The sequence below is a fragment of the Phaethon aethereus genome (genome assembly GCF_964289735.1).
Source record: "Phaethon aethereus genome assembly, chromosome: 10".
NCBI lineage: Eukaryota > Metazoa > Chordata > Aves > Phaethontiformes > Phaethontidae > Phaethon > Phaethon aethereus.
The window spans coordinates 9,584,642-9,604,717 of NC_138586.1; the positions used below are offsets into that span (position 1 = coordinate 9,584,642).

At 37.8% G+C, this 20,076-nt stretch overlaps 1 protein-coding gene across 1 annotated transcript in view; it reads right to left on the minus strand.

Moving 5' to 3' along the window:
- AFF2 (ALF transcription elongation factor 2) overlaps positions 1-20,076 on the minus strand; it is a gene marked incomplete at its 3' end in the record, with an annotated part of 338,544 nt that overhangs the window by 241,288 nt on the left and 77,180 nt on the right. The window contains exons 2-3 of the mRNA XM_082004365.1: positions 8,437-8,557; positions 312-1,202 (exon numbers count right to left, since the gene is read on the minus strand). Coding sequence (XP_081860491.1) covers positions 312-1,202; positions 8,437-8,557 — 1,012 coding nt within the window. The remainder of the gene's footprint in view (positions 1-311; positions 1,203-8,436; positions 8,558-20,076) is intronic.

The following is a 20,076-nucleotide window of genomic DNA, read 5'->3' on the forward strand; positions in this document are numbered from 1 at the left end:
TGAATTATTAGAGTTCTCCATCCAGAATTCTAGCTGGTATAAATATATTACATCAAGCAGAGATCCAACCTTTTAACATTGATCGGAAATAAGCAATGTCAGTATTCCAAACTCTGCTTTTAAAACTTCATTAAATATTGTTACTGGGACTATCACGACAAACTTTGCCAAAAGTAGTCAAGCACACTCTAGAAAAAAAGAATGTTTTAGACCATAATTCCAGGAAATGGAACAGCATATTTCCAGAGGAAAATATTCAGTGCAGGAAAAACTCAAGTGGTACAAGAGAGACAATATTTTAAACTACTTACTTCAGTAACAGGAGGAATGTTGAGCTTTGGCACTTTGTTCTTCGAACTAGGTGTGTTCACTTTTCCTTCCAGCAGTGTTCCAAAGGCCTGATTTCCATATCCACTCTCAATTTCTATCGGAGGTTTCAGTTCAGGTGAGTCATTGGGTACCTGGTCCTGACCGTCCATAGGCCTGACATATGCTGTAGGCTTTTGCTGCACCATGCTGTTTTTACAGTGAAGTCCTGGTGGGAAATTCTGGGTCGAAAGACCATTGTTTGCAGATAACAAAGATGTGGAAGGAAGTGGAGATCCAGGACCATGACCTACAAACTCAAGCTCTGTGGGTGACTTCGAATGACTGTTTTCTTTGTAAGTATGTTCTCCAGCTGCTGACTTTGAATGAGTATGCCTCCTCGAATGTGAAGATGCTGCCATAGAATTTGCTTCCTCAGTTCCTCCGCTTTTATGCTGCTCGCTCTGACAATTATAGAGGTCTTCATACCTGCCCTGTGGCTGGTCATGAGAAGAGCTATGCTTTGCCCGACTCTGCTGACTACTGGATTGGCTTGGCTGGGCCCCACTAGAGTTGTGACCACCACGTGACCAGTCTGTCCTCGACTTCCTGCTGCTCTGGTGACTGTGTAGCAAAGTAGAATTAGATGACAATGAAGAAGGTGGAGGCATTGATGTCGATGAGTGGCCACTGATCTGATGAGATGGGATCATCCTGTTTCGTGGTTCTGGGAAAAAGTTCTGTTCATTTTTGTCAATGGGGGTCTGTGGGACAGAATTCTTTGGGATTCCTACAAGGTGGCTCTGGTTAGAATGGTTGGTTAACAGGTCCTTCATCTCATCATAATTTCCCAATGTGTTCTGGACACGGTTTGCAAGGGCATCGCCTTTATTTGTCTAAAATATTATAAAAAAAAAAAAAAAAAAGGGAAAGAGTGAGTAAATTCCTGATTATGGCATTACTGCTCAGAATAGTTGTTTTAGAAGATGGCAAATGTTAGCTCTTTAATGGTGTCATGCTGACATTTAATTTAATTTCAATTACATTTTGCATATGTATGTTAGAAAAACCTATCAATAGCTGTGTTCAAAGAACCTCTTGAAACAGGCTTCCATGAGTAACACTTGTACGCTGCTTCCCATTTTCTTAAACATGCTCTCAGAGAAGTGTTTGAATTGCATCAGTTATGGATGTTAGGAGCAAAATAGGCTAGCTCTATGTCAGAGACGTTGGGCCTGTACATTTCATATAGTGCAAAACATGAATGTGCAATTACTGGCTAGTGAGCATTTGAATTGCAATCACATCATTTATTTAAGTATGTTATTGCTCTATCAGCACCTTGACCCATAGTCCTGCCATAAATAGAAGCTGGGTAGTCTGTAATAAACATATAGCGCCAAACTCTTCAGTGTAACTCCAATTACTTTTCTATAGAGGGTTGAGTTTGACCTGAGGTATCTACCATCTGAATCCAGAAAAGAAAAAGCTTCTATCCACTCAAATGCTACAGTAGCTTCAAATTAAAGATCATTCAAAAATATTTTCTTATAGAACATAAACAAACATGATTGCCACATTCCTAAGTATCGGGATTCTTCCGTTGTCTGCAGGCTGGTTGTATTTGTGAATCATGCTTTTCTTTGAATTCCAGTAATTATTAAATAAATCCTGACTCATCTGTGTTTCACTGCTATTATACTTTTTCTTTTGAAGCATAATGTGGGTTTTTTTGGTTCTTTTTCCCTTTCCTTTTCACCTGTAAAAAGCTGGGCAAATACGAAGGAAGCTATAATTAATACGCAGCTAATTTCCCGTCTCTTCCTGTTCTAACTCACCCCACAGAGACCCAAAGTACCAGCCTTCTTACTGACCTTTATGCTCCATTGAAACGACCAGCAGAGAACTAAAACATCTTATTCCCCGTGCTTATTACTTCACAAGACTCAAACAATAAAAACAAAGCAAAACTATAGTTCCTGTGCAAGCAGATGGTTAACTTCTACAGTCTGGAATTTAAATGATGAAGTTGCAGAGGATACAGCCAACTGTACTTTTACTTATGTTTGGGGGTAATTTTCACTCATTACAGCAAGTAGTGCCACAGTCCAAAGACACCTTAACACCAGGCCATAAGTTGGGGAAAGGCAGCACTATGAGTTTGTGCTTGGTTAGAGTGTGTCATACTTCACTCCTCAGCGATGGATCCTACCATGCCACCAATCCATCTTCCTCAAGTATTAAGCAGAAGTATGAGTGATGACAAAAATCCATGCATGGATTTCTCCTGAAATATGTGCTTATATTACCCTCTGCTTAACTAGTCAGGAGATGAGAAGAATATTGCAGAAAGACTTTTTTTTTTTTTCCTTAGTACTGCACATGCCATAAAAAATGTTGAAAAAGAAAATAATAAATGCGAATTTCCTTTTGCTCATTCTCAGCGATTGTAACATATATTACCACTGCACTGAGGCAGTGATTTAAAAATTAACTGTTCAATGTTGTTCTCATCTATATACATTTTGCCAGTGCTCCTAACTGACACAGTTAATAATCCCAGTTGTGGAGAACCACGAATCACTTTTATTCACTAAGTCCCTAGGTTGGTCATTTTAGTGGCAAAAATTATATTCTAGCTAAGCCAAGAATAAGCTCTTTGTATATGAGCTCTTTGTATACGAGTCTCCTTTAACTGAGTTGCACAATGAGCTGTTTGGGCAGCAGCCAAAACCAGGCTCTCTCTGTTCAACCCCCAAATTTAAAACAAGGAGATTCCATTGTGCTTAAGGTCCCAGCAGGAATTATGATGCAAAGTCCAAACACTTACATACTTGTTCTGTTTCCTCCTTCCCCAAACACTTTAACTCCTTATGGGATAGCACATGGGAAACAACAAAGTATCGAAAAAAGCCCAACCACCAGCCTTCACTTCTGGTTCAGTTACACTTCCAGAGTACATTTAACTTACTTTCCAAAAAGCAAAAGTTTTAAAAAAAAAAAGCAAAAAGTACTGATAACATATCATCACTGTAACACTTCAACATCAAAGCACATTAAATGGCTCTTGTCTAGAGCCTTACAGAGGGAATCAATATTTTAATTTGAATGCAGAGCTTTTCAATAATTCCTGCGTTGGAGGTATCTGATTCTCTCAACTTATTTTCTTTTACATGTCACATAATGATAAATATAATTTTGCTTAACTCTGTTTTATGCAGAATGTTCACATCCTGGGGATAAAAGACACTGTATAAATGTTAGGTACTATTATTTGTAGTCATTTAATGGGAGCATTAATAAAAAAAATTATTTCCTGAAAAGCATGGAGATTTAAATTAATTTAAACATTCTTAGCATATTTTAAGTGCACTAAAGCTCATATCCAATAGTTATTGAAGTCAATGGAAGGATTATTACTCTTTTCAATGGCCTTTGGACCAGATTGCAAAGCAAAAACATATAATGAATGTGAGTGGTAATTTGGCTTATGCTTAACTAAGATTAGAGCACACACAACTAAAACCAGACTTGTGCATCACAACCTGAATGAGCTCAGGTGTGTAGTGCAGTGTAATACCTGCATTTAAGACTTAAACCATAACATTAATGTTTTTATTTTATTTCCTCAACAAATTCAGGGCGCTCATGAGAAGCAGAGTACTCTTGACAAGCCTGGATACCAGCAAGACAAACACAAAATCCAGGCATAATTTCTGGAGCTCTTTGTTACTTCCAGATTGTGGACAATTTCTACCCTCAAATTCTGGATAATTGGCTGATTTCTTAAAGGAAACCACTGTACATCTTATTTTCTGAGCAGCATGCTGAATCACAATTTTGCCACTATCAAGGAAATGCAGCATTTTCTGAGTATTCCAAGGCATAAATTGTATGTCTGGTTTGTGACTCGTGGCTAGTAGCCTTCCCCCTCATTCTAAGCTCTTGTTAATTTAGGAAATATACACCTTCCTACATTTGCTTCTATTGCTTTCAGAAAAGATCTGTAATAGAATCCTATTGGAAGACTAATTTGCTAGCTAGCTATTGCATTATAGTTTTACAAAGAAAAGAACTAATGCACTCAAACATACAGGCCCAATTTACAAGGGTTTTGTGAAAATTTGTATGAAACTTGAGGTTTCATAATTCAGTCACTTTCACATGCCTCATAGTTAAACTAATCTCCATGGATTAGAAGCTGAGATCTTTTTTATGCTAAGCTTGAATAGTGTGGAGGGGCTTTACCTGAAAAAGATAAATGATTTAACATTCACCAAGGACTCCCCAATGAAAGTGCTGCCCATTGGGTTCTGTTTCTCAAGTTGAACTCTTCTGAGGCAATTCCTTTAAAAACTAACAAAAATACTCCTACTCTTTTCTCTAAAATACTAATCTCAGAAACTCATTACTAATTCAAAACGTTAAAAGGTATCAACAATTCAGTAGTAAAATTGCAGCTTCACTCAGGAAAACTCTGACATTGCTTTTTCAAATGTCTGCTGTCATAACACTGCAGGCTCTTCTCCGATCACTTCTGCAAAAACAAGCATTAGCAGGTTGCACCAGAGTTCGAAGACAAGACCTGCAACCCACATGCTCAGTAACTTGCATTAAAGGGCAGCACAGCCCTTGCTGCCTGACCTTCCCAAAATAATGCTGGATGTCATCACATTGTCAAAGGTGTTGTTTCCCCACATGAGACAGCAGAGCTTCAAAAGAACACTTTTATCTTTTAGCAAGTGTGTGCAAATGTATTTTATACACCCACAGAAATAAATATTTCTTTTCATGTATGTGTACACATACACATACTACAAAGAATCAATGTAGAAACATGTACTTACCCAAAACTGTAATGATCACCTACGTTTTACTTGACAGAGGGATAGAAAGAAAGATGTTCTAACAGCTAGAGCAAAGTGATGATAGATGGAGGCAGGTACTCCACACATCTCATGATACACAATGGCAGTAAGCTCCGTGAGAAAATTTAGCCTCTTTCATCAAGTTTTAATATCCCCAACCTTAGAGCCATCTTAAAACAGCTGCCAGTTGTTCAGTCTTTAAAACATCAAAACAGCAGTGGTGGTATTCCCTACCCCAGCAGTCCCTTCCCTGGGTTACTGTTGAAGCAAATGAGAAAGGAATGATAAGCAAGTAAGGGCACTAAGTCTGGGAATAAAAGAAAGGAAACACCTCTTTTCGTATTTCCTGAGACCTGATATTCCCAACCTTTCCTTTGTCACTGTAGTAGTCTCCATCTTACCTCCCACTCCCAGATCTTTCAGAAACATATCAACCAATCCCTTGAGCTGATGCTCCTTAGTGGAGCTAGCTCAGATGAGGATTTGGACCTTGTGCCCATCACAGGCTACAACACTTGACTGTGCTGGGCAGTTTTCTCTCATTCTGCTCCCACTGACAGCAATCAGACAAGACAAGATGGGCGCAGCTCGTTGTGTGCACCAGGCTTTGAGTCTCATCCACACAGGGACATCTGTTCATCTCAAAATGGAAAAGGGATTCAAACTGAATGTGCAGCACATTTGTTCTCACCTCATGGCCTCTTCATTTTATTGTAGAATAAACATGAACAAACCCCTGAATTTAGTTTTGCACTTGCTTAAGAATGGAAGTCATTACATATCCACAAAGAGTTAGATCCAGCTTTCATTAGTCCCTAGGAAACTGTATTGTGGCTGGTTCTTAGCAATGCAGAACTTACAAAGGAAACACCAGTCTATCACTTTGTCTTTTTTTTCCCCCCATAGTGAAAAATATAGGCAAGACCTAGCTTTCCTATTCAGTCTTGGTTCTTGTTTTCCAAATTTAAGACAAATGTAACTATTTTTGCATAAAATTGCCTCTTAATTTTTACCTTTCACAACTTATAATGCTTTTTTAGGATAGTAATACATGATGTTTTGCTCAATCCCACAGATCCAACAAACTTCTCTGCCAAGCAGGTGAAAAAGCAATTAAAAAAAATAATTTGCTCAGAAAATCAGCAGGATAATATTCTGCTTTTTAGTTGTTCAGTTTTTGACCAAACATACGCTCTGTGTATACTTGCTGCAAATACATGCACACTAAACAGATATAAAATCAGCTATTATCATTCTTATGGTACAATAGATATTGGGGGGGGAAGGGGCATGTGTTTTTAGTTCCAGACACAAAATTTTGCAATGATTTGCATATTGGTCTACCTACTGAAATGCAAATGACTACTTACATGAACAGAAGTGTTTGCACACCTTGCAGGAAGTCTCAACAAAATCAGTTCATAGTAAGTTATTATTCCAATGATAAGAGTGCTAAATAAGTAAAGGTGCTAAAGTGTGGTCCAATGCAGAAATAGTTCATTGATTAGACCTTTTTATAAAGACAAAACAAAAAGACACCACAAACAAACTGTCCTAGTGCAGAGTCCTTATTTGGCTGAATAAGTCTCTGTCATGGATGAGTGGAATGCACCTCACTCAAAAGCGAGGAGCAGCAATATGTTTTATTAAGGTAAAATAATAATTTGAGAGAGTTCAGTAAGTTTGGTGGCAAGGTTCACCTTATTAATTACTGCATGGAAGAAACATACAAAGGAAAATTGAGTTAGAATCAAGTTAGAATGATTCACACAGAGACCAGAGATGCAAAGAGTAAGGACGACCCTCCCGCTGAGTCACGAGGTTCAGAGTTGATCCCCTTGCTTTCTAAACTCCTTTTGGAGCCTAGGTGCAGCTGGATCCAGTCTTAGTCTCAGACTTGGTCAATGGTTTATGTCTAATGGAATTATCCATAAAATATTTACAACAATACCGAGTAGCCATATTTATTAGTAACGTTTCACAGTATTAATTCAGTATGCTCTCAGTCACTTACCGAGGATCTGTCACAGGTAAGGGAGCTCTCCACTTTGGGTAAGGAAGGATCTCAGTCTCAGGTGAGGAATCTCTACCCTTGAGAGGTGTCCCTGCTCAAGGGGAGAGTTACCTGGTGTGCAGTCCAGCTGCAGTTCAGGGAGAGCTCAAATTGGGCCCATCCTGATGGTAATATTTATAGGGTGAAGTAGCTGGCTGCTAGTCAGTAGTACAGACAAGATAGATGTCTTCATTTTAGCTCTGGTATCTTGTTCTGTACTTTGGTTATCTTGCACTTTTGGGTTTTGAAATCACCTTCAAAATATTTTTCAAGACACCTTCACTCCCTCGTATGTGAGCCAAAGCTTTCCAGCTTGCAAGTTCACCCCAAGGACCTAAAGCCTGTTGCTCCTTAGCCAGCCTGAACCAAAGTATAGCAAGGAGGCAAGCGTATCTGTTACACCCTCCCCATCTATAATTATTAGACACCATCTGATAATAACACCAGTCTTTCCTCCTCCTTTTCGGGCGATTTTCAAAGAGCCCTCATCCTCCCTACAGCTGCTAACAATGTAAAATGGAAAGATGAAGTGGTGGCCTTTCAATGGATGTCACTGATTGGGAAGAGAGAGATGGAAATTTACATTCTGATGAATTCTTCAGGGAATATCTTACTGAAAATCAAAGCAGCAGAAATCATAAAGGGGGACATCCCTTGGTGATGAAAATCTCAGGCAGAAAAGCTCCTTAGAGAGAATAAAACTTGTCGTAAGTCCCTTCCATACCCTTATTATGCTCCCCAAAGATTCAGACACTCTCCCAAAAGACTTCTTTGGATGGTTATGATTGCACAGGAAAGCTTATGGACTCATTATCTAGAGAGAGGACATTGGTTTCAGCAACTCATATATTTTCTTCTTAAAAATAAAAGGACTAAGTGCTAGTTTTGTAGGTACGACCCCACTTGTAGAGATGCCAGCTGCACAGACTTCTATTCCAGGACTGCAAAGTGTGTTTAGAGGAAGAAATCTTCAACTGGTCTGTAACCAAAATTCCTGATTTTGTCAATGCTAGCATACAATGCTGGGCAGAGCATGCAGTTTACTCTGCTGCCATATGTGGATTTGGATAGTCAGTGTATTCAAGAGTATAAGTACCAAGGCAGATGTGATACTTTCATTTCTTACAGGTGATGAGGTTATTTATATTTGTAAAATGCATTCAGGTGAAAGACATTCTGAAAAAGTAAAAGCATAACAATGCAATTTACCTTGTAGGGTTCCCCAAAGAGGTTAAAACCTGAAGCAAAAAGATCTTCATCTTGCTGGACTTCCTGGTTTCTTCTCTCCCATTCTTTCCGCTTAAGTGCACTCCGGTCTTGCTCATAGTGACTAGAGACAGACAAAAAACCGCAACACATTATTTTCCCCACAATTTGGTTACATATTCATTACTATCAGTAAGAGCAGCAAAACATCAGAAACAGCGCAACTCTTGAGGACAATTCTGAAATAAAGCAGCAGCCACTGAATAATTTTCCCGAATGTAAATTTGGAATTATAATACTATATGAAATTGGGCAATAGGACAGTCAGTACACTAAAATGAAAACAGACAAAAATGTCCTTTTCAAATTAACAGAGCATTATGCAGAAGTATAAAATACATTTTGACGCATTTGCATGAAGTCTGTAAAATTCATGCGCACGCAGACACACACAAACGCACACACATGTGCCCATGAAGACTGTGTCTGTACAGAGAAAGCAAATGTGAAGTCCAAGAAGCACAGCAACATCTTCAAATCCATTTAACTGTGTAACATTTGTCTCCATCCATCTCAACGCCCCAGTTCGGCCTCGTGTGATTTAGACCACCTAATTCTGTCCAATGTACTTGTTAAAATTTAGGTATGGCTTCATTGTGGGTGCCAAGGGTGTTTTAAACAGTGCTTTTGTAGCAGGCTCCCAGATGAGGCTTTTGGATAGTTGATTCCAGCATCAGATAATCCTACACACAAACAGAAAAGGATCCAGTGCGTCAGCGTAGCAATAGTGAGTGGCATTTATCTGTACGTCAGCTCACTTTGCGCACCTGCCAGACCTAGATGACAAGCTGAGAGGCCACATTCACTTCTCCCCTGAATAGCACTGAAGTACTTTGGTCTCTTGGCTTTGCAAACTACTGCCTGCTCCTCAGAGGGAAAAGATATAATTAAAACCATGAACGAGAGGGAAAAATAGGAAAGGAAAGAGGAAAGGAAAAGATGCATGCTTCAACTTGCAGTGACAACTTCTCATGTGACAAGCATTAAGGGACACTTCTGTGCTTTCAACCCATATTTGATTTGTTATGAGGCTTGTGGCCCTGCTTTGTGTCAGTTAATTAGCTACCAAATTCCAGATGACAATTTGAATAGCAAATTCAGTATATGTACTGATGTTATCTGTCGTAAGCAGTATTTCCCTGAATAGCTTCTGGACATGCATGCATACATCCATGTGCACACTTTATGTACAAACGCATACATACAAACACATACTACATATGTAACAAAGAACAGTTAATTCTCCTGTCTCCGGCGAGAATGAATTAAATCTCCATAGAGCTCCACTGCACTTGGAAGATAAGGAAATATCTACAACTTTTGCCTTTTTAGCTCAGCATGATGTTGTATTGAAAGCTTCACACCGAGAGATATAATGAGGAATGAACTGCACTGTGATGAGGCTTTAACAGTGTATAAAGTCACTGATTTCTGAGTGAAACCACAATTACTAATTTGAAGCACCAGCTAATTAAAACCACAGCTATGTATTTAGCCTCTTGTTATACCTACTGCAGTTTATAATTATGAGGACCTCTTTATCTACTCAATTAAAAGTTCTTATGATTCAGGCAGGTTGTGTTTGAACCTGCAAGTCCTGCAGAGAGCACAGGAAAGTATACGTCTGTTGCCTGATGACCACGTATCCTTACACTCATGTACTTGCTTTTGTACAGGGAAAGAAAAAAAAAAAGACTAATGCCACAATAAAAACCCCAAATTAGAAAAAAAATTAATTAATAATTGGTTTAAGCAACTCAAGAGCACTCAGGCATGGACTGAGTAAGGCTTGAATATGGCTTGTAAACAGAATGCAAAACCACTTACAGGCCAAGCTGAATGATTTCCACCGACATTTTCCTTTTATAAGTTACAAGACTGAAAAGATGCCACATTTTATTTATTTATTTAAGCACCTCCTGATGTAGTGATGTCACTGGCACCAACATCAAGCTCCAGAACTTTGTTATAATCATTCTTGGTATTTTTTTGCAGAAGCTACAGTACTATTTGCTGGTTTCCTGAGGGAAATGGAGGGGAAACTGTTATAAACAACAGCCACTTTACTATACTATATGTGATCATATTGCTGACACAACACTGCAAAACACAAGCGATCTGTTCACTAAAAGGTGAAGGCGGGCATGAGTCTCCCTTCCTTTCATGTCCTAAATCAAGATTAAAATCCACAGGTAAGGGAATAAGTGAGTACAAAGTATTTTCCAAATGGGTATACGAAGAAAGGACAAGGTTGACTCTCCCTCTCCTCACAACTCTTCTGGAGTAGGGGGCTGGTTTAGCCCAGGAATAATCCAGCCCAGGAGCAGTAGGAACACACTGTATTCACCCCGCTCATGGGAGATCTCTGCAGGGATTTCTTCAGCAGTTTGACTCAGAGATTGTGTGACTCTTGCAGCAAAATCAGATTATTATGGAGTTATAAACCAAATCTAGACACCAGCAGAATGGATCTACATAAGCAGGAGTTTATATCCTGTGTAAGTAATCTTTTCTTATGGGAGCAGTCCTGTCCCAGGCACTGCCAGCATTCACTTCAGAAAGAATTATTCATGAAAATCAGAGTTGCGTTTTACAGCTTCCCAATGGCAACCTTGGCCTAGAGTTTCAGGGTGAAATCCTGGGCCCATTCAAATCAAATTGAATCTGGCCACTGAACACACAGATCACAGAATCACAGATTACAGCACAGAACAGATCTCATCCCTCATGTGAGGTTCCAGCACTTTGTTATCTAAAAGCTGACTCTGGTCTCAAGCATGCAAAGTATTTAGGGAACCATGTGAGGCATTATGCCATATCCTATCTGAGAAAAAGCAGCAAAGGATCTAAGACTATTTAGATGTTTTGTGACACATTACAAAACCACAAATTCAAAAATTATGAAAACAGCAGTAATTCAAAATGGCATAGTCACTTTAAAAGACATTAACTTAACCCAAGACAGTATTTACAATGTTAACAGCAAAAGGTTGAAAAACCAGTATTTTCCAACACAGCATACTGAAGTATTTCTCTTTTCATGCCTGTGTTTATGTAAGACACCTATTCCATGCACCCACAAGGTGAGCACAAAGGCACATCTGATGCCCTGGACCCCAACAATGTTTATGGATTACCAAACTGAGAACATCCATTTTCCAATACGAGCAAAGCCCTAAGTGTATTGAGGCAGGGGTAGCATCTCTCTCTCATATTCTCCTGTGAGAACAAAAAAACCACCCCAAAAATAAAACAAAACAAACAAACAAAAAATTAAAGGTTTGTTTTGAACTTTCCACTCCCACAGTCACATTGCAGCCTTAAGTGTACAAAGTAGCTATTCAAAAGGAAGTGGTTGCTCATCTTGTCAGGTCAATTACTTGGCTTATTTCTCTGCAAATGTATTTTTGCTATGGGAATGCTTGACAGGGTGCTGATTGTGGCTATGGCACGTCAAATATTGTAAGATCATACACAGATTAGGATAACAACTTCTTTGGGTTCTTTGTAATCCAAAGTGGGATGCTGATTAGATCTTAAGGCTGCAATGCACTGAGAACCTAATGGGATACTCTCCAGAAACTCTTAATGCGGCCACAGTGCAATCTCTGGGACTTATCTTTAATATTTGGCTTAACTAACGTTCTGTGAAATACAGATATGTGATTAGTGGCAAAGGTGTCAGTGAAAACTATAGTCAGATACTATGAGGAACATCAGAGTTCAGTCTGTCTCATTAATATGAGAAACACTTCACGACTCCTCTAAAGCCTCTAAAGTAGGAAATCACAAATACAGACTTTTGCAAACATTTAGAAGAAAACAGCTGCAGGCCACGATACCCACTATAACCGAGAGGGCCAGTTCCCTAGACACAGCTGTTAGGTAACAATGTAGTTTAAATACATGAGCTTTATTGTTTTGTTACCACTTATTAGATTAATAATTGAATTTAAATGGAGAAGTCTGTACATAAATCTGAGAAGATCAGGAATGGTAAGCAGTAAGAATGCTATAAGAGCACATGAGACCACTGATTTATAAGTTACCAGTGTGCTGGATATGGCAGAAAGAATAGTAACCGTAACTGCATTATTGTTTTGGTATGTTTAACATTGAGGTAGGCTGCATATCCACATCAAATAACAGCATTTGATACTCAATCTTTTAAAATCAGACCAGCATACATCCATTTGTCATTCTTCTCAGCTGTGGACACCCTAAGGGACAGCGTGAGCTGATGCACTGTGACAGACCGGGTGCTCAGCCTGTACGAGCCTGCAGAGCGTCAGTGAGGCCCACGGAGCTGCATCCTGCACATCCGTTGCGGCCCACGATGGCTGTGGGTACAATCCGCACCAAACGGAAAATGGAGAAGGTGGCTGAGGTGGAAGGAGGTTATATTGAAGCAAAAGGTAACTTGGCATGCAGGTAGGTTTTGGACTGGAAGCTAAAAATGCGGATCTGGTGATAAGAGGTGGAAGTCAGACATCCACTGTCTGCAAAAGGGAAAACCAGAAGTAGAATAAAATTTGGGGCATTGGAAAGGACAGTCCAATCATCCGTGGTGAAAGTGTGAAAGTGAGAGAATGTGGTGCAAGAGATTGGGAGGGAAAGAAAAAACTTTTTAGGACAGACCATAACAGAGCAAGAGGTTAGATGGAAGAGTTGAAGGACAGTTATAAAGAAATAAGACCACCAGCTAAAGGCAGAGACCTAGCATTTGGGGTTACCTTCAAAGATGTGCTAACTAGAGACACAGAAGTAGTCTCCCAAAGTGTGGAAGACTAAGAAAGGCAGACAAGGGCCTGAAAGGCAGGAGAAAGAGTAGAAGAAAGAAGTCAGACCAGGCACGTTTGAAGGAGTAGTCACTGTGACATGAAGAAAAAGTAGAAGAGAAAAAAAAAAAAGATCAAACACCTAATGTTGCAGAAGAATCATGAATGAGAACAGAACACTGCTCTGTTGATTCAGTCAAAACAACAAAAGCTCAATAGAGAAAGAATCAATAAAAAAGCTGGAGCAGAGAGGCTTTGTAGTAGTGACAGACTACATCCATGAGGATAAATGAACAACAATTCAAGAAAAACAACATTTATCCACAAGTTAGTGAAAAAGTAGTTGCTGTTCTCAATAATGAGTCTGAATTCACAAAAATGCACACTACGATCAAACCAAATACTCTTCTGTACTAGTTCTGGCCTCCCTAAAGTATCAGATGATGAAATGATGAAAGAAGTTCTCAGCTGAAATGTTTGTCATTTGTGGAAACAAGAAATAAACAAAAGCTTCTAAACTAAGACACAATTGATATAAGATGATATAAATTTGAGAATTGAAAGTCCTTTCCCAAGGTTATTTCTTCATCGTTCCGTTTTTGGGACAAAATCATTGCTCTGCTACGAGCACTCAGGAAGTTGGTGAAGTAAACCCAGAAACTGGGCTTCCTTGAAAACTAACTCATATGCTGGCACAAGGTATTAAACATCCCAAATCAAAAATCACTCATGAACATATTTGACTTCCATGAGAAATCCAACTGAGGTCAATGAGAATATTCCCATGCTTAACATACATGCTTGCTTTTCCACATGAGGGCAATTCTTTTTCAATACAAGTAAAAATACAAGGCAAAAAGTATTTCACCTGATAATCAAACTAGGTAAAAGACTACTTCTAGCTAATACATTACAATAGGAATTCACCTTTACATAACTCCAAATTTATCTCATCCTAACTCCGTTGATTTCATGGAAAAGCAGAGTACCACAGCATTGTAAAAGGGAAGGAGAACAGGCTTCCTTGGTATATTCAGATTCTCCCAATATACACTCTGGATTTCAATACATTTATTCCAAATGGGGGGGGAAAAAAAAAAAAAAGCAGCCTGAGGTTTTAAAATGTATTCAGTAAATTAGGGGAATTTCAAAACCTGATCTTTAAGCAGAAGTATAGCCAACTAAACATATCTTCCCTGCTCATCTGAAGTCTTTGTTTCACTTAATGATAATCATCATATGCAGCACCACATTTAAAATAGCAAAATTCTTCTTTTTCTGTTTATTGCCATTGCTCTTGTGTCTTTGTCCTGGCAATTTTACTGCTTGACAGAGACCAATCAGGCCATGATAGAATAGCTTTACAACTTCTCACTCTCTTTCATATTTAACATTTACTTTAATGTTGTGTTCTTCTTCATAGCATGAATAGTTACTGAAAGTATCTAACACAGAACGTATCTATGCACTTCAAGATAAATTATGTATTTTAAAATATAGAATATTCCATCTTTGATGTTCAACAGTTCTGTAGAGAAACACTTGAGATGGTCACTGGTTATCTATCCACATGAGCTAAATCTCTTAACAATTTGCATTAAAAACAATGCCATTCCTGTAGCACATTTGATGGAGAATACAGAAGATTAAAGCCTCCGAACAAAATAACACCCAAGAGATCCCTGGGCAATTTACGGAAATCTAAGCTAGGATGCTAAGGGTTTGGCTTATATTTGTCATATTCTTCATTCTTTTTAGTTATTTCCCCCCCCCCCCAAAAGTACCTAGAAAATGTTATTTTCACTCAATTTTCGCCGCTTTTTGGTATTATGCAGCCCCAAACCTTTCCTCAACATGAATGTTGAAGGAACAATTCTGGGGGAATGGATGACAGAGATAAGCTCCTGAATAGTAAGTGTATAAAAAATAGATGAGGTTTCAAAGGGGAGCATTTATTGTTTCCTGTATCATAGCACATTGTCTTTCAATATGATTACTTATCAGTCTGAGTTATCAAAAACTGGGATGAAATAAAGCGCTTACGCAGTTATGCTTCATTGATGTCAGCTAGGGGAGCATGAAAATCTCCATGAAGTTGGGTAATTGATGTGTAAATCAGAGCTCAATCACTCTGTAATAGAAATGGTCCCACTGAAAGTATGGTTGTTGAACAGTATTGCAGAGAGGTGGGAAAGAGAAACAGAATCATGATAAGATTTTTTTATTAAAAATGGTAATAACTGGCAATTTACACAATTTTCTCTTCAAGAGAGAACTGTCAGATATGTTTAAATGCAAGTTGCAGACCACTATATTTGGCTATCCTTATTCAGCAATAATTAACTGTTTCTGTTTTATTAAAATGCTTGGGGACACTGTTATGGATTTTTAAAAAGCAAATTAAATGAACATGTTCATCCTCTGAAAGGCAACACGTGTAAATGACATCAGTGATTGTAATTTGGTTAACAATGTGTGTTCAAGGTATGTTTTGGAGTCCTATTACAGTCTTCTTGTCAGTTCAACTTTGTAGTATGAGAAACAAAAGCAAAACTGAAAGAAAAGAGGGAGAAAAAAAGAAAACTAAAGAGAAAAATGGTTATAATATAACCACAGCTCCAAAAGGACATTAAAATACAAATATTCCTTAGAAAATGATTCACATAAAACGGCTTTCCAATGTGTAATATTTCTAAGAGTAAATCCCTGATAGGTAAAAAAAAAAGCTAGTTATGATAACACTATGGGGTTGGTTTTGTTGTCATTTTTTTCTTTTAATAAATTAATGCACATTAAGGCATTGCAATCAACTTCCTAGAAGAACCTGCAAGCCAGTATTCTAGTTATGACTTACACTAAACCACTGATAAACTCTAACAAACTTGCGTAAATGTGAAATTTATGAGTATTTTTGGCATCCAATTAATTACATTCAGGACAGGATCTGGATTAGGAAGCTCTTGTTAGATGGGTAATGTGCTGTGACTGTAAGAGGACTCTGAGTACTACAAGGGGGTTCAACAGGCAGAGGTTCAACCTAAATTCTGAATTTCATTGCCCGTATGAGTTAACAGAATATGACAGTTTCTTCTTTTCTTTTTTTAATTTGTTTTTAATTCTGTTCATCTCTCCTGGAATTTGAAGTTTCTTCAAAATTCACTGATGGCAATGAAGCTATTAAGTCTTCGCCAAAGATAGAGACAGTATAATTCAAACATATGTCCCAATGGCTTCCTAGCTGCCATCATACTTTACATGCCCATCAGCACCAGCATTCTACGTATTAATGTGTTATGGATGAATATTGTTGCATTCAGTTGCATGCTGTGCATTATACTTTATACACATCAACAGCAAACATGCTACAAAGTGTATGTTTGTACATATATTACTCCCAAGGCATAACACTACTTTGATGCAATTAAATATCTTCTGACAATGCTTGTTACAGTCTGTTTTTCCTTCACCTGGATACCTTAAATTACTAAAAATTTCTTGAAAATGTCCAAGTTTCTTGTTGTACATGCACTATTTTCAAAGACTAAAATGCATTTTAATATATTGTAAACAGAAAATCTTTAATTTATTATCATTTAATGTGCACAGATTGCATTCTTACATCTGAGCTGAAAAGCATTTTGGAACTCTTAGTTTTTGTCTTTACTTTTTTTCATATTTACAATTACAATTGTTCTTTAATGTTGGTACTCAAAACTTTTGTAGGCACCTGTAGGATGATTCCTTAAAAAACGGAATCCCCACATTTTGCAAGTATTTTCTTGAACTATCAGCAATGATACACAATAGCTAACGGAAATAAATCTAGCCTTTTAAGAAAATGTTACAAAACAATCATTGATTAACACATTCTTTTGGAGATAGATGAATCAGACTCAACTGCTTGACTATTTTATCACAGAAGTGCTTCCATGCTACTCCTACAGCTCTAATAAATGCTCTCATTTACTAGCAGGCACCTCTACTCCCTTGAGCATTTTCACATGCTGTGCAGCTCTTTAAGCACATGTTCTTAAACTTAACGTGTACTGAAGAATACCACCACAGGAAAATTAAGAATTCAGTAGGATGACTATTTCATTCATCAATTTTAGATTGAAGGAGAAAGCATGCAGGCCTCTGTGTACTGTGCACACATACAGATTTATTCAGAGACCCCAATACACAGACAAATACTGCTGTAAGCCTAATATAATTTAATTGATTGTTATTTAGGACACTGTTTGGCTAGAGAAATTATCTTCTAATAAATTATTCCTCTCTCAGTTGAAACCCTGTGTAATTGCCTCCAGTTGTTGTAGTAATATCTACTGGAAAAGAAAGAGATGATCAAATAAATGCAAGGCACACTGTTTCAAATTCAAGTAAACATGCATCCTCTTTTCAGTGCTGCTGTGAAATATATTGCCCATCTTGGGCGCCGGCAAGTTGCAGGTGATGCAATGATTTTGTGACTTCATAAGATTTAGTGGTCGTCAGGTTGGAAAGAACCTAGAATGTTTCAAACCCCCAAATTTAAGCCTTCTTCCCCTAGACCTTAAAAAGCCTCACAGCAATAAGATGCCTGTTATACACAGCTTCGGAAAGAATAATAACATTTTGTACTTATTTTTCCTAAATAGATTCAGAATCAGCAGGTCAATGGATTATCATCATCATTGGTTTCTAGTGAGTAAGATAATCTATAACAAATACTGCTCATGTCTTCAGCAAACATATAATGCTTATTCCTCATTTATAAACGAAGTATAAAGTATGACAAAATAATTTAACCAAAGCAGCACAAAGTTCATCAGCATTGCTGAGGTTTACATCCTCTCTAAGGACACAGTTCAACTTCAACTGATGCTACTGGCAATTTTCCCAGTGAATTCATCAATGAGGGTTGGATGGGACCTAGCCATTTAATAATGACAAAAAAGCCAGGTCTCATAACACAGCCAGCTCTAAGCAGCAGCAGCAACTTATTGGTATAAACTAGTTTTTCTGTTATATTCCTCATGCTAACAGGAATTCTTTATCCACTGCCAAGAGTTTAGAAGTCTTAAGTACTAACCAGCACATGCCAAAGCTACAGAGCTTCTATGGTCATTATTTACAACAGATATTGACCGCAAAGATTCCCTGTTTGACAAATGCAAATTAAATGAAATTTAGGAATGTCTTAAAAAAAAAAAAAAAAAAATCAAGTGAGATACAAAATAAACTTTCCAGTCTACTCCATTATCACTTTGAGCTAAAGCAAAATCTCTTTTTTTTTTTTGGTAGTTTTTTAGATTGTACACATGACATCTCAGCCAACTCACTGGGGAATAATCACATTTGGTTCTATCTCATAGTAAGTGCCACACACACCAAGCAGCAGATCACAGACCTTGTCATTGAGAAAAAGTAAAGCAAATGTACCATGCTCCCTGTAAAAACAATAACCTTAAATTTAACTCAACATGGGAATCCTGTGCTATTAGGGATATAGCCTGTAAGTGTTACTGACACAAGTTTGAAATGTGCCCTGGCATGTGAAAGCTAAAAAAGAGCACTTAGAACATTGTAAAATGATTTCACTTCTTTAGGCAGAGCAAAATCATAACACAACTTATTTAGACTGGCCAAAACTACAACCTCATGTCTGAAATTATTTGGATTTTTAAGGTGGGCGTGATGCAAATGTTTATCCCAGTACTGCAGTTTCCAGAGCCAAATAGAAATTATATCTGTTTCCTGAATTATGTTTTGAATGTGTTTGAAATCTCACATGCATAACTGACTTCATGAATGACAGAAATATCACAATGAAGAAAACATGGCCATCTAAGGCCAAATTCCCAGAAGAAAGCAAGACCAAAGCTCTGTTTAATCCATCCTGCCTCTGACAACAGCTAACAGCAAACACCCAGTAAAGCCCCTAGGAACAGAGCAGAGCGTTCACCAAAACACGGGCATTTTTGGCACATGAAGTTACGTACAAAGGACCTGGTATCTTTGTATTTAACATCCCTAGGAGGCTTTTCTCCAAAGAATGCTCTCAGACTACTCAGTGGCAAGGAGTTTCGTAACTCATCTGAAACTTATCACCTTATCTCAAACTAGGTTTACCATTCATATAGGTCTGAAAACCTGATTGATGTAACAATATTGTTTGTATTAATTGAATATGCAAGAAGATAATTCACCTGCTTTGGTTTTTTTTGGTACTTACATTTATTACAGGCAGATGGAAGCTCCTGCTCTCCTCAGTCTCTGGAAAATCTCAGGTGCATAACCCATGGCACTAACTGTACCATGCATTTTCAAGACCAGCCACATGGAATACTGCATCCTGAATAATAGTTATTTACACTCCAAACCCTTTATATATTTATATATATTTGCTGTCAATCAGCAAATGAATATCACTTATTTTCATAACATGAACACAATGAGTTATTTAAAAGTGCATCCTTTTTAAATTCCCTACCATCAACCATTTGTCTAATAGAAATATTATACTATCTAACATGTAAATATTAAAATTCAGTGTAAGTTGAGTCATATTCATTGGAGGCTGGCCAACTGCAGCACATTTCAGTATTTAATAATAAAACAGTCTAGTATAAAAATATGTAAATTAGCTTCCATCCTGCTTTAATACTCACTTAACATGAGAAGAAAGTGAATGCAATTTTGTTTGGATATTAAACATACTTTTTTTCTTTTGATTATTAAAGTATTATTACAGCTAAATGAAAATGTGTTTGCAACCTCCCATCCTCTGAATTCTTACAGGTCACTGTTATCACTAATATTT